This window comes from Hyperolius riggenbachi, chromosome 7 (assembly GCF_040937935.1).
Source record: "Hyperolius riggenbachi isolate aHypRig1 chromosome 7, aHypRig1.pri, whole genome shotgun sequence".
Classification (NCBI taxonomy): Eukaryota; Metazoa; Chordata; class Amphibia; order Anura; family Hyperoliidae; genus Hyperolius; species Hyperolius riggenbachi.
The window spans coordinates 244,186,640-244,202,467 of record NC_090652.1 but is presented as its reverse complement, the minus strand read 5'-3'; the positions used below and the strand labels follow the sequence as shown (position 1 = coordinate 244,202,467).

Below are 15,828 nucleotides of genomic sequence, written 5' to 3'. Positions count from 1 at the left end.
TTATAGACCAAAAAGCTAAATTCCAATTCCAGTGTCAATTGACGATAATACATGTGCTTAAACCTGCAGGATTAAGGTATGAAAAATACTGATTCAAGCAACAAGTGTCCAAACAAACACTGAGTTGTCCTGATATCAATGCCTAGGAATAAGTGATTATTCCACTATTCCTTATATGGAAAGACCATTATTTGCAATCAAATACTACAAACAAGGCCTTACTTTTGAACATAATGAATGTATTTCCTTCTGCAGAGAACAATTCATAGAAATTGACACAGTCCTTGGCTTCCAAGGTTTTCAATAGCTTGTAATGAAAGCTGCTGTGCATCGTGCTGAGCATTCTGTTCCAAAGTCAGGCGCGATATAGAATATCGACTTCCACCTTACATCTCTCCTTGTAGCATCTCCTTAAGTGGAGTGATTTAAACATTGGAGAGTTTCTTCAACGACACTGCACAATATTGACAATTGAAAGAACTGTTATTCCAATGAGAGGTAATGATCGATTTCTCACTGTCAGTGATGGATTCTGGTTTATTGTAAGGGGGTAAACAGTGCAGGCAGAATGTATTTTGCATTAATCAGACCCAATGGCAAAAACTATGACCATAAAATGGCCTGTGTTTAATTTAGTTTTGATGGTTGTATTATTTGTCAAATAGTATATTCAGCTTATTATGGAAAAAGAATGGAGTGCTTTGCATTCAGACCACACCGGCATGGGAAAGGAGATTGCAAGAGCGCCTAGGCTCTTTAAAAAAACTCAGTGAAAGGTGCCACTAGGTTAATCTAGCACAAGAAACAGGCCCATAAAGTTTATTTGTCCTACCTAATAAAAGCCCAGGAATCTGTGTACATGGGCTGTGTCCATGTCAGGTGCCAAATGCGTAGGTGCGTGGGCTGGTGATCGTGGGTGTGCACACAGGCAGCTGCGTGCGTTGTATGTCAATCTAGCACCCGTTTTTTCAAACAGCCTTACTGACTAGTCTTCAATAAAGTTCTGTGGCCTGTGACACCTCATTGTGCCAAGGAGCATAGGGAGCAGATCAAAATTTCTATTAAGGGAGGAATCATTGTTGATAATCAGGGGTGAGGCAATGGGAACTTTTGGTTTTCAATGACCACAATGACCTAGCAAGCTTCTTGGAATGGTAAAGACCCGCACCCCTCTTAATACAAGTATTGCAGTCACTGTGGTGCGCCACGGCGTTGTGGCCCTCTCCTTATGTTTCTGTCCTTCCTGATCTCATTTCTCTCCATTCCCTTATCCCTTTCTGCTCTCCCCCTATCCCTCTAACCCATTTACAAACCATGTGTATTCATCTAATTTCTTTTTGTTGGCTACTCTTTAGTTAATTGTGTATTTGATTGTTCAGTGTTATATGAAACAAACTTGGTTGTTGTCTTTGAGAGGACGAATGGTTATGGTGTTGCTGCCTGAAGGCAGATTAGAACATTGCCTGGTCCTCCTAATACTATGTTACTCTCCAAATTTCATGACCGATCTTGTATTTGATCAGTCATTTTTAACCATCACGATGTGACATTTTAATTTTACGCTCCTTTTCACCCACTATTGTGATTTATATAATTTCTACTTCACCTCTACTGTATTGAAATTGATAAGTTTTTTCCTCGGAAGAAGCTCTCTGTGAGCGGCCTTTAGGCAGATCGTACCCTGCATCCATTGTCCACTCGTCCAGCAGGTACTGGGCAGGCACACTGTATATCACTTTTTTTTTTTGCCCATAAACAGCTCAAGCAGTGTTCTGCTCTTTCTTCACAACCTTCATTGAATCCTATGCTAACCAGTCCAGAGCACGCTTAGTGGTTTAAGCTGGATGTGTCCGCAAACACTGAGGGCCACCAACAACTGGTAATGTCAGTGTCATTACACTTCTCCTTTATACTTTGTATTCAGAGTGAACTTGTTTGTACATGAACTTGAAAAAGGAATTTAAAAAGAGATGACAGAGTCTTATTTACAGATCCACATGTACTGCTTGAGGAGGTAGGTACAACTTAGCTGAACTTTTAATGGGTGTATTGTTTATAGGTGTATGTACTGTTTTGACTCAGTCAAACATCATTTTAATTGCAGATAAAGTTTAAATACATGTTATAAACACCAGGGGGCAAGCAAGATCCAATTCCTGATTTAACCTGAAGATAAAAGTGCATATCGGCTTCAAGGATGAATAGAATCTGGCATTTTTGCCAGTTGATGGAAGTGGCCCGTGGTGTCCCTTTAGTTTGTACTTGAAGTTCTTTTAGGAGTTTTCAAGGTTTAATCCCTTTGCTTCATAATTATCTGCAACTAATATGTGAGTGTTTAATGACTATTTGTCCTATCAGCAAATCCCGACCAATAGAAAAGTCAATGGAGGTTTGTGGATTCTGGACTTGAGCCCAACTAAATCACAGGACTGGCTGGGAAGAGTTAACACTTTTGTCAAAGAAGATATTCCACATACAGTATACATATTTCTTTGGTGCGTTGGCCTGTAGCTTTAGAGCATGCAAAATAAAAAAATAAAACGCTTTTACCTAGACGTAGTCCATAAAACCATCAAAACACAATAACAAAATCTTCAAGAAATAGAAACAATTAAATACAGAGTTACTTACGTCAAGTGCTACAGACTGCTTTGCCCACGATTTCTTCACTTGATCATACATGATTGTATTGTTAATTCCAAGGCCGCAAAATATAACGAAAGCCTAAAGAAACAAAGTAAGAAATGATAATACAGAGTACACACAAGTGCTAATATTTTCTTTTATTAAATAAAAAAGAAACATTCATGCAAAACAGCACCATTTGTAGCTGAGCGTCCTGTATCTGAGATAGAGGCGATTAGCTCACCTTTAATTCCATGGACGTTTGCATGCACAGATGAAGCTAAAGCTCATCTCCTCTCAAAGCCTCCTCCTCTCCCTGCAGAGCCCCTATGTTTGTCTATACAATGAATGACACAGCTGCCCTATCACTTCAGTAGTCGCCCTCTGCTGTCATTAACAGGGCTGTGCTGAGCCTCAGAAAGTCAGGAGAGAATTAGCTACAGACTTAACTATCCAGACAACCAACCCTCCCATGTGACAGCTGTATAGATACTATATTGGGGCAGTTTGTGACAGGGTATAATGCACCTAAGGTAAGAGAGTATGGATGGACATGACCAGATCAAGAAGGGAGTGTACTCTCATACCTCCCAACTTTTTGAGATAAGAAAGAGGCACACGCCCCTGCCATATGCCTAATCATTCCCTTGGCACAACCCTACTTAAGCATACCGTAAAGATTTCATAAGAAAAATGTGTTTCATCATTAAAACTACACTGACCCTTTCGATCCTGGTACATTTTCCTTCATATTAACATGTGAAAATAAAAAAATATATCAATTTAAAGGATGGGAATAAAGTTTATCGCCAATTAAACACATTTTTCATTAGGAAAATACCTATATTTGCATAGATCTGTACATCAGTCCTGAAAGAGGGACAAATGAGGAAGAAAGAGGGACAGAGGGATTGGGTTCCCAAAGAAGGACAGTCCATCCGAAAGAAGGACAGTTGGCAGCCATGGCTACTCTTCTGAAACAGGTACAGTTGGACTTCAGAAAAGCCCAGTAAGTATCAGCTGCCAGTTCTGAATGCAGCCTTACCACCAGTTGTGATTCTCTACAAGATTGCTTTGAACACGTACCAGGATGCCACATCATGACTGACAACTAGCTGTAATTAAATATTAATTTAGATGGTGTGTAATAGAAAATTATGCAGACTGAAATATTTATTTTCCTCTAGGCTAACAGTTCTTCTATAGCTTGGTGATGTTTATTACCTCAAACAGTCTCTGATCTGCGTCATCAAAAGGCTTTCCGTCTAGTCTGTTCAATACCTGTGCCACACCTTAAACACAGAGAAACATGGTTAGTGGTAACATAAGGTAAACAAATGGGAAAAACATACAAATAAGAGCATTAAAACATAGCTACAGTCAGGAGTAGTGTTGGGCATAATGTCTTGTAATTTATGACTCATCGTAATTACGAGTGGCAATTACACATTATGACGTCCTGGTCCGTGTGCACCCGCGTAATTAGCGAGCCGTAATTTTGAATACGGATATATTACGGAATGGCATTTTTTTAAAAAAAGGTTTGGACCAATCAGAATGTCCCTAGCAACAAATAAGAATGAGCTGAGTTCAGGGCCCACCCCTTTCTATATAAGGCAGACACCATTTTAGATTAAGGCCTTGCTGTTACTCAGGACTGTGTGGAGAGGTTGTGTTGGAGAGAGCAGGGCTGTGTGTTTGCAATTGATTTATGCTGATCTGAGACTAATTGTACCTGCAACTGTAAGCTTCCTCAGTCAGTTAGAGAGTTAGCTTGCTGCACTCGTGTGTGAGGTGATAGTGTGTAGTCAGTGCAGCAGCAGCAGCAGCAGCAGTAGTAGTAGTTTGGGTCCAGGGATAGGAAATGGACTTTGTGACTGAGTTAGCTTAGTTAATAGTTTAGTTAATAGTCTGTAACATGTGCTATTGTTTTAGAAAGTTAGTACTAGTAGTAGCAGTAGTATTAGTCACTACTAGTTAGTGTGTGCCAATCAGTATAGTTATTTCTGAGACTTCTACATCTAGATATACTTGTTGTTTTTCATTTAGTTAGAGTTAGCTCTGCGGATGCGCGTGACGCCACAATTATGTAATGCGCATGCGCAGAGCGCTCCGGGCAACTGTAGGAATCACACAGAGAATCTCGCGCAGGCTCAGTAATGCTCGACCCGGCCGCCCAAGAAGACGGGGCTGAAGGGAGCAATTAGAACTATCGGTGGGGCAGAAAGAAGAACGAGGGGAGTGGTGAGCATCAGTACAGCTCACCATACATGCCTGCTCCCCCCGTTTCTCATATTCATATGGGCTCTGGTATCCTTTAAAAGGAAATAAATATGGCAACCTCCATATGCCTCTCGCTACAGTTGTCCTTTAAACAAAGGAAAATGTTTATTTTATTTAAACTACTGAAAATCTGTGGAATGACTTGAAGACAAAGAGGCACACAAATACAAAAACGTAAAAATAAAAATTCTAAGCAAACGTACCGATTATCTGATGATTACTATTCCAGATTGGCACACACAGCACTGATCTGATATGAAATCCAGAGAACTGGTCAGCCTAGGATATGTGGGAAAAGAAAGACAAGAAGGACTTGAGTAGACTGCACAGAAAGGCCCTATGAGATAACAGCCAGCATTGCCTTCCTCACAGTATTCCCAGTGACTCACACACCTCTTCTGATTTTACTTGCATAGTGTCTGAATCATGAGACGTGAGCAGACAGTAATATATACAATCAGAAATAACAACTAAACACAGCTCAGGCTTGCCATACCTAAGGAACATGTTCATTATTCTCCTCAGTTATTTCTTACAGCAGCATTCCAGAGGATGCCTGGAGTGATAGGGATATAGAGGCTGCTATATTTATTTCCTTTTAAACAATACCAGTTGCCTGGCATCCTGCTGTTCTTTCAGGCATCAGTCATTTCTGGATCACACATCTGAACCAAGCATGCAGCAAATGCAGCCACACTTGAATCAAACATCTGATCTGCATGCTTGTTCAGGGTGTAAGGCTAAAAGTAAAAGAGGCAGAGGATTAGCAAGCAATGTGCATTGTTTAAAAGGAATTACAGTAAATATGTCAGCCTCCAAATCCCTCTCAATTAGGGTTGCCACCTTTTGGGTAAAAAAATACCGGCTTGGGGGTGTGACCTGTGGGGTGTGGCCTAAAAGTGGGTGTGGTCTGTTACGCCCTTTTTTTCTCCAAGATTGCACAAGATGACTGCCAAAATTGAAAAAGAACAGTAAGAAGAGGGCATGATTACAACAGATTATGGTTGATAATAGGCATAACATTAAAATATAGAGACCTATCCATGGTATCCCTTAGATGGGACTCCCAGCCGGTGAAGAGAAATTAAAAGGTCCTATCTATTGTACAGCCAGCCATTATTGTTGCGTTCAGTGGAGCCAGCCAGCACAGAGACCGGGCACATGTGCAGCTCACAAAGGCAGCAAGAACTGTCAGCTGCCGACTCCTCCTCCTACCCCAGCCTGTGCGAGTGAATAACACAGCCAGGGGGCGCGGCAACACTCGCTGGTGATTGGCTGGAATTGTTGCCAATCTTAGAAGAGGGGTGAAAGGCAGGGGCGTTGCTAGGATCCCAGGAGATCCGGGCACCAGGCAGGGAGAACCAGCGGAAAAAATGGGTGTGGTAATTCAGAGAGTGGGCGTGGCCAAATGTACATGAACTTAGCAGCGTGTAACCTAAAGATGAGGCTGGTTACACACTGAAAGCGTGCAGGAGAACGGCTCCTGCACGCGTTGCAGTGTGTCGTCGGGAAACTCCGGTGCGACGCTGAGTAGCGGCGGTAGTAGTTAATTAACCCGAAGGGGAAACGGCGAATCCCGACGATAAAACGCGCCGGGACGCGTCGTACCGCAACGTATCGAAACGCAGCGTCGGGTGTGAAAGGTAAAAGGAAAGTCTATGGACTTTCCTTTTACCTTGGTTAACGCAAAGTATAGACTTTGCGTTAAAACGCGGAAAAAGGGCTCTGGTGTGAAAGACCCCTGAAGGGCCTGCCCAGCAAAATGTTGGATGGAGCCCCTATCCTTTAATTAGATAGTTTACTATCAGTATAGGCGTAGAGTAAAGATGCATACACATTCAATTTTGATTGGTCAATCACTGACCAATTTTACCACCCCCATGTAGTATGAGAGCCAACAGACTTTATATACAGTACTATGAACAGAGCTGAGCTCTCATAATACCTAGAAGTAGTAAAATTGGCTAATCAAAATTGTATGTGTGAATCAGGCTTTACAGCTAATGCTGTACATACAATACTGCTGGTTTACAATCAGTACATGCACAGAGTAACAGATTATACTGTACATACTGGAGGTAGCAGAGATCAGCACACACTGCAGCTAGTTTACTATCAGTACAGGCACAGAGTAACAGCTTATACTGTACATATTGGAGGTAGCAGAGATCAGCACACACTGCAGTCTGTTTACTATCAGTACAGGCACAGAGTAACAGCTTATACTGTACACACTGGAGGTAGCAGAGATCAGCACACACTGCAGCTAGTTTACAATCAGTACAGGCACAGAGTAACAGCTTATACTGTACATACTGGAGGTAGCAGAGATCAGCACGCACTGCAGCTAGTTTCTATCAATATAGGCACAGAGTAACAGCTTATACTGTACATACTGGAGGCAGCAGAGATCAGCACACACTGAAGCTAGTTTACTCTCAGTACAGACACAGAGTAATAGCTTATACTGTACATACTGGAAGTAGCAGAGGTTAGAACACACTGCAGCTAGTTTACTATAAGTACATGCACAGAGTAACAGCTTATACTGTACATACTGGGAGTAGCAGAGATCAGCACACACTGCAGCTAGTTTACTATCAGTACATGCACAGAGTAACCGCAGAGTAACACTGTACATACTGGAGGGAGCAAAGATCAGGCAACACTTCAGTGAGTTTACTATCAGTACAGGCACAGAGTATAAGCTTTCGCAGGGGCTATATCACTTCTTTGGATGGGGCAAATCAAATTCAGAAAGGTAAACTTACCCGTCTTGATTACCTTAATTAATCAACTATTCTAGTGGCAGGTTGGTAGTGATTGATCGATTCACATGAGAGGCTTGTGGTGATCAGTAGATTCTAGTTAAAGGTAGATATTAATGAATATATTTTAGTGGAAAGCAGGTAGTGATTAGTGATGGCCCGAACCGTTCGCCTGGCGAACCTTTCTGGGCCTCTTACTACTTCCGGGTCGCAATGACCCGGAGTAGTACGCCTGCGCTGCCCGGCAGAGCGCGTCCTAGATCGCGCTCCTGTTGCCGGGCACTCTCTGCGCATGAGCGTGACGTCACTCATGATGTCACGCACATGCGCAGAAAGTGCCCGGCAACGGGAGCGCGATCTAGGACGCGCTCTGCCGGGCAGTGCAGGCGTACTACTCCGGGTCATTGCGACCCGGAAGTAGTAAGAGGCCCAGAATAGCAGAGCAGTTTGCCGGCGAACGGTTCGGGAACCGTTCGCTACATCTCTGGTAGTGATAGGCAGGCAGCAGGAGACAAGTGACAGTAGTAATGCTGGATGCACACCATGCATGTCTGTCACCCACTACTTGTTAGCATCTTCTCATTCTCAATTTTTTGGCAGATTTACCTGCCAGATCGATTATTTCCAGCATGTCCGATCTGAGGATCGATTTTTTTTTTTTTGAGACATTTTCTGATAGATTTCCATAGAAACTAAAAGAAATCGATCAGAAAATTGCTCAAAAAAATTGATTGATGCTCAGATCGGGCATGCTGTAAATAATCGATCTGGCAGGTAAATCTGCCAAAAAATTGTATGGTGTGGATCCAGCATGAGAAGATGCTAACAAGTAGTGGGTGACAGACATGCAGTAGGTTCTAGGGTGCAGTGGAAGCTAAGTAACAAGATGCAGTGGGAAAAAAAAGTCTAGGACTTATGGTACACTATAATACAGATTAAATTGTGGTCTCCTCTGAGGACAGTCAGTGACATGACTATGTACTCTGTAATGTGCTGCAGAAGATGTCAGTGCTATATAAATACATAATAATAATAATATGGTAGGACATTACACTATGGTAGGATTAGATTGTGAGCTCCTCTGTGGACAGTCAGCGACATGACTATGTACTCTGTAACGTGCTGCAGAAGATGTCAGTGCTATATAAATACATAATAATAATATGGTAGGACATTAGACTATGGTAGGATTAGAGTGTGAGCTCCTCTGTGGACAGTCAGTGACTATGTTCTCTGTAATGTGCTGCAGAAGATGTCAGTGCTATATAAATACACAATAATAATAATAATAATATGGTAAGACATTAGACTATGACTATGGTAGGGTTAGATTGTGAGCTCCTCTGTGAACAATCAGCGACATGACTATGTACTCTATAAAGTGCTGCAGAAGATGTCAGGGCTATATAAATACATAATAATAATATGGTCGGACATTAGGCTATGACTATGGTAGGATTAGAGTGTGAGCTCCTCTAAAGACAGTCAGTGGCATGACGTGTACTCTGTAAAGTGCTGCAGAAGAGATCAGTGCTATATAAATACATAAAATAATGTTAGGACATTAGACTAGGACTATGGAAGTATTAGATTGTGAGCTCCTCTGAGGACAGACCCTGACATGACTATGTACTCTGTAATGTGCTGCAGAAGATGCCAGTGCTGTATAAATACATAATAATAATAATATGGTAGTGCATTAGACTATGACTATGGTAGAATTAAAGTGTGAGCTCCTCTGAGGACAGTCAGTGACATGACTAAGTACTCTGTAATGTGCTGCAGGAGATGTCAGTGCTATATAAATACATAATAATAATAATATGGTAGGACATTAGACTATGACTAAGGTAGGATTAGAGTGTGAGCTCCTCTGGAGACAGTCAGTGACATGACTATATACTCTATAAAGTGCTGCCGACAATGTCACATGAATGGGCACACAGAGAGATGGACAGAGGAAGGGGCACAGAGAGATACACACGCAGAGGATGTGGCACAGACACACACAGGACACGGCACAAACAGAGAGACACAAAAACACTACCCCAATTTAAAACACGAACATACACCACTCAAAAACACACGCACGAACGCACACAGACACACAGATCTCTGTCTTCACCCTTTTCTGCCCACACCACACACCTACACACACACACACACACACTGTACACACACACACACACACACACACACACACACACACACACACACACACACACACACACACTGTACACACAATACACACACACACACACACACTGTACACACACACACTGTACACACTGTACACACACACACTGTACACACACACACTGTACACACACACACACACACACACACTGTACACACAATACACACACACACACACTGTACACACACACACTGTACACACTGTACACACACACACTGTACACACACACACTGTACACACACACACTGTACACTCACACTGTACACACACACTGTACACACACACACACTGTACACACACACACTGTACACACTGTACACACACACACTGTACACACACACACACACTGTACACACACACTCACACTGTACACACACACTGTACACACTGTACACACACTGTACACACTGTACACACACACACACACACACTGTACACACTGTACACACACACACACACTGTACACACACACTCACACTGTACACACACACTGTACACACTGTACACACACTGTACACACTGTACACACACACACACACACACACTGTACACACACACACACACACTGTACACACACACACTGTACACACACACACACTGTACACACACACACACTGTACACACAGACACATACACACCTTTTCTGCCCACACCACACACAACATTCAGGAGGGAGAGGAGGGGAGGAGGGGGAGAGACACAAAAAGTAAACAAGCCAGACAGCGTATACGACCTGCTCCTCCTCCCCGACATGCATTCTTCATCACGCTGCTGCTGGCTCTGGCTGTCTTCTCCCCTTCCTCAGTTTGCTGTTCTGCTCCATCGCTCCTCTTCAGTGCGATGAAGTGCCAGGTCCCGCAGCCCTCTCCTTGAATTCTTGGCGGCAGCTTCTGCTCCCCATCAGCCCCAGCAAGAACACGCTCAATTCAAAACTTGCTGGGAGGCGGAGCTTCAGCGTGGCCGAATCTTCACAGCCAGGTGACAGGGAGAAGGGGCAGAGCAGCCTGGTACAGCCACTGCGCAGTAAGGAGCCTCCCAAGACAGGAGTCAGTTTAGCCTTTTACCGGCAAATGACTTGCCGGTAAAAAAAAAATCCGGTGCCGGCTTTGTAGCAAAATTAACGGCTGGGCCGGCCAGATACCGGCTGGGTGGCAACCCTACTCTCAATTCAGGTGTCCAATAAGAAGACATATCTTCCAAGAACTGTATTACAGTGCACATTATCTCAGTCATTGAGGACTTACTGGTTACTTATATTATTTTTAAATTGCAATGATTGTTGGAAATACAACTGCATGTACTGAGTATTAACACCACTAGACCAGTAGATGGCACTGTAGCAAATAATAAGGTTAACAGTTATGTGTGTCTGTCTGAAAACTTGTTTTCTTTATCTCTTCCTCTCTCTTCACAACTAAGATGTCTGCTGTTACAGTTTACTGAAATGCTCTGTATGCTTGCAACTTAATCCAGCGAAGTAAACCAAGTTCTGCCTCATCACGAACTTCTAGTGTCTTCTCTAATACATAACCAACAATGATTAGGTAAACAATAAATGCAGGTCATTCTGTGGTAATTATTCTAAATCATAAGACTTTCAGATCAAATTTTACATTATTAAACGACAACAGAAGTGAGAAGGATATGGAGGCTACAATATCAATGTCCTTTTAAACAATACTAGTTGCCTGGCAGCCCTGCTGCTCTTTTTGGCTGCAGTAGTGTCTAAAAAACACCAAAAACAAGCATGCAGCTAATCTTGTCAGATCCGACAATAATGACAGAAACACCTGATCTGAATTCATGTTCAGGGTCTATGACAAAAATATTAGAGGCTGAGGATCAGTCGGACAGCCAGGCAACTGGTATTGTTTAAAAGGAAATAAATATGGCAGCCTCCATATCCCTCTCACCTCGGTTGTCCTTTAAAGTGGACCCAAAATAAAAATACAAGATTTCAGAAATAAAATCTATTTTCTAAATTATAATAATAAATAGCAGCCTTTTTTCAGCTGCATGATGACAAATATAAAATATTTTACAATTATTGGAAGAACCCCTCCCTTCCTTTCATATTGCTGGGACAGAATCCGGCAGACTGGTGGAGGAGATGATAAAAAAAACACACAGGCTGCTACTGATGATGTCACAGGGGAGGTGATCTCAGCTTGTGTGAGATTTCACATAGACGGCACCCCTGTGTGGGAGGGTAGCTGATGACAAACACACCCATGATCTAAAACCTCCTACTAAGCTCAGAAATAATGGCAGCCACCTGTATAACCCTAGTTATGGAAAGAGAAGGGTGAAAGGCATGCACTGAAATGCGCACAGGCTTTAAGGAGTGTTTATTTATCTTTGTATGAGTGGTGCAACTAAATATTTTGAATAAAAAAAATGTTTGGTTTGGGTCCGCTTTAAATGACAATTCCAGAAAACATGTCCAAAAATGGCAAGGGGAGAGTACAAGGAATCAAATATCGGTAAGCCTCACGCTCCCCATCTAGCACACCTTAAAGGTTTGCGTGATCTGAAAGCATCAATGGCTTTACTTATAAGTCGGCTTTATTGAGCTATTCTGTACGCCTGCCTCAGCAGCATTGGTGTACGCTTCTGAGATGTCTCTGCTGACATGATTTGCTGTGACAACTTATCACAGGCAAGGAAAGGTTCTGGGGGCATGTTTGAAGAACAATGTTTTCTTGTCTTGCTATTCATTTGCAGCCTGATTAATATTTTACAGTTTGGCTTAAAAGAACAGCATACTGCTAAATTTATAATACTCCTTTCTGTTGTCGTGAGGTTAAATTGCTCTCTAATTGCTTTCTAAGTAAATCTGAACTAAGGTTTTGGCCAGTTCTATTTAGTTAGTTAAAACTTTTAGTTGGTAACACTACACAATTCTTAAAAATAATAATAATTATATAAATAAGTCCCATACCTCCCAACTTTTCGAGATGAGAAAGAGGGACACTATAAGAAACGCACCTATCACACCTCTAACCATGCCCCCCACCACAGCCCTCGTCACACCTATCACACTTCTAACCACGCCCCCCCACCACAGCCCTCAACACATCTTTCACACCTCTAACCACGCCCCCGCACCACTGCTCTCATCACACCTATCACACCTCTAACCACACCCCCACCACAGCCCTCGTCACACCTATCACACCTCTAACCACGCCCCCCCACCACAGCCCTCATCACACCTCTAACCACGCCCCCAACACAGCCCTCATCACACCTCTAACCACGCCCCCACCACAGCCCTCGTCACACCTATCACACTTCTAACCACGCCCCCCCCACCACAGCCCTCATCACATCTTTCACACCTCTAACCACGCCCCCGCACCACTGCCCTCATCACACCTATCACACCTCTAACCACACCCCCACCACAGCCCTCGTCACACCTATCACACCTCTAACCACGCCCCCCACCACAGCCCTCATCACACCTATCACACCTCTAACCACGTCCCCCACCACAGCCCTCGTCACACCTATCACACCTCTAACCACGCCCCCCACCACAGCCCTCATCACACCTATCACACCTCTAACCACGTGTTATGATCATGTCTGCAGCGTTTACTGCTGGCTGCAGTGGTATTGTAACCCAAGCAGTTCTGATGTCATTACATGCATTTTCTTGCATAGTTTGGTTTGCACTTAAACTAGTTGCTGATTCCATCTGCAGTCACTCTGAAATTAATGACAGTTTAACATGCTCTTATGTAAACAAACATTAGGCTCTATTCTCAAAGAGCCAAATTTTCCGCAAAATGTTACCGCTATATTCCCGCCAGCGGTAAACTCCGCATTTTTTCCACATTCACTAATATTTTCCGCATGTTTTCCGCATGCGGGAAAAAAGATGCGGAAACAGGCATTATTCATGCGGGAATCATGCGGTAAAAAGGTCGCATTAAAAAGTGTTTAAAAAAAAAAAGTTAAAGTCCACCAAGCACAGCCCTTAAGCCTCCACACTTCATTAAAGTCAATGGGATGCGGAATATATCACCTACTACTTGTAGGTGATAAAAATTCGGTAATTAACGAAGAAATGATGCGCCTGAACATCTTTGAGAATTGATCTTTTATTGCGGAAAATACCGACTTTTGCGGAAATTTTACCGCATGAATCCCGCACTTTTATCACACTTTTTCCGCATGCGGAAAAAACATGCGGAACATTTTGAGAATCCCAACTTGCCGGTATTTTGGGTGCAAACTTCCCGCATGTACTTTACCGCATGCGGGAAGTCTTTGAGAATAGAGCCCATTGTCTGCTGCAGTGGAGGGGCAGTCCCTTTCCTGCAGGCTGCATATCATTGTCTGCCTTTTCCTGCTATCAGCCTGTGATTAATTACCATTCACTTGTGTGGGAATCTGCAGGTCTGCTCCCATTGGATGACCTCAGTATAAAGAACTGCTTCCTGCAATGTCTCATGGGCTACCATAGTCTCAGACTCTATCTGTTACTCTGCTCGTGCCCCACCTCGTTCCTGGTCCGTGTGGACTGCGCTGACTCCTGCGAAGGGGTCAGCGAGTCCTCCTAGTTCTGCTCTTGTTCTAGAAGTTGTTACTTGCTTGTCTTGTGTCATATATTGGTTCATCGCCAATATATACGCATACTTGCGCATTTTGTTATTTTCCTTGTATCCGTGTTACGTTGATATATCAGTGTCGCTGATATATACGTACACGAACTGTTTATATCCTGTGTTCCGTTAGTCAGCGTTCCAGCACGCTGAGCTAGTTATCCTGTTCCTGGTCCTGTTTGTGGATTGCGTTCATCTCTGCGAAGAGATAGCGAATCCTTCTGAGTCCTGTTCCCTGTATTACTCCAGTCTTAGTCAGAGTTCCTGCTTATGTCTTATATCGGTTCATTGCCGATATATACATATGTTAGTCAGACGTTACGAATAGTTTCATTGATAGCTGTAATTGTAATACGCTAGGAAAACATACTTATTGTGTATTTTATCTGTGTTACGTTCATCTATCTTGATCCTACTATTTCCTGTCTCTCCTGTCCTGTCTTTGTGAGGCACGCCATCGCCGCAACGCATTGGCTGCCTCATTCCAGTCTGTCTGGTTTTGGACGCTTGCTGTCGCTAATTAATCGCTAGCTAGCAAGCGTTCATTCTGTCTACCTGTCCTGATCTCCTCAGTCCTGGTTTATGCGCTCAGCGCTACTTTGCGCTGAGACGTTATTACGAAAGTGTTTGTGGCTGTTCGGATCTGCACCGGCTCTGTGCACCACAATCTCCTATTGGAGTCAGTCCTCTCCTCCACTAAACTGGGGATATCCTGATCCCTTGTGCTGGTGTGTGTACCTCCTTCACGTCAGCTTATGTGTTGTATGCTGACTGTGGAGATTACACCTCCAAGCTTAACGTTATGGTAGCCCCATTACCAATTCCCATTGTGGGGGGGGGGGGTTCCCAGCAAAAATGACACTGTTTGTTATGATTCCTGTTCCTTTAAGAAATTTGAGAAGCTCAATTCTGAAACAGAAAATGAGTTTTTTTCTGAATGTACCAGGTTCCTGGCCAATCCCGAGCTCCAGGCTACTCCTGTTTCAACGTGGGCCCCCCAGCTAGTTTATGTTTTATTTAAGGGAAGATTGTTTCAGTGGGCCTACGATGTCTTGGATCATACCAATTTAAAAGAAAGACCACTGGAATTTCTAGCGTTTGTGATCCATAACTGGCTGCGCAAAACCGATTTGCCTAGCCCTTTTGATAAGCTCCTGGCAGCTTGTCAATCAGCTGCTCCTTCTACTGCCTACAAAAATAATCAGCAAGCAGATAATTGTTCTGATAACTTTTCTTCTGCTAAGGCAGCAGGGTCTAAAGCCAAACGTAAACGCTCCAAAAGAAAAGCGTTACAATCAGCGGAGTCGTTGCCCTTGGCGACTGCGCATCAGATCTGTAATGA

At 43.2% G+C, this 15,828-nt stretch overlaps 1 protein-coding gene across 12 annotated transcripts in view; it reads right to left on the bottom strand.

Annotated features, from left to right (window-relative positions):
- PDE11A (phosphodiesterase 11A) overlaps positions 1-15,828 on the bottom strand; it is a 749,805-nt gene that overhangs the window by 292,414 nt on the left and 441,563 nt on the right. For all 12 annotated transcript variants that reach the window (XR_011022809.1, XR_011022806.1, XR_011022807.1 and 9 more), the window contains 3 exons: positions 5,112-5,187; positions 3,850-3,917; positions 2,632-2,724 (listed from right to left, as the gene is read on the bottom strand). Coding sequence is in view for 1 of the 12 variants with exons in the window: in XM_068245440.1 (XP_068101541.1) it covers positions 2,632-2,724; positions 3,850-3,917; positions 5,112-5,187 (237 nt within the window). In the remaining 11 variants the exon portion in view is untranslated. The remainder of the gene's footprint in view (positions 1-2,631; positions 2,725-3,849; positions 3,918-5,111; positions 5,188-15,828) is intronic.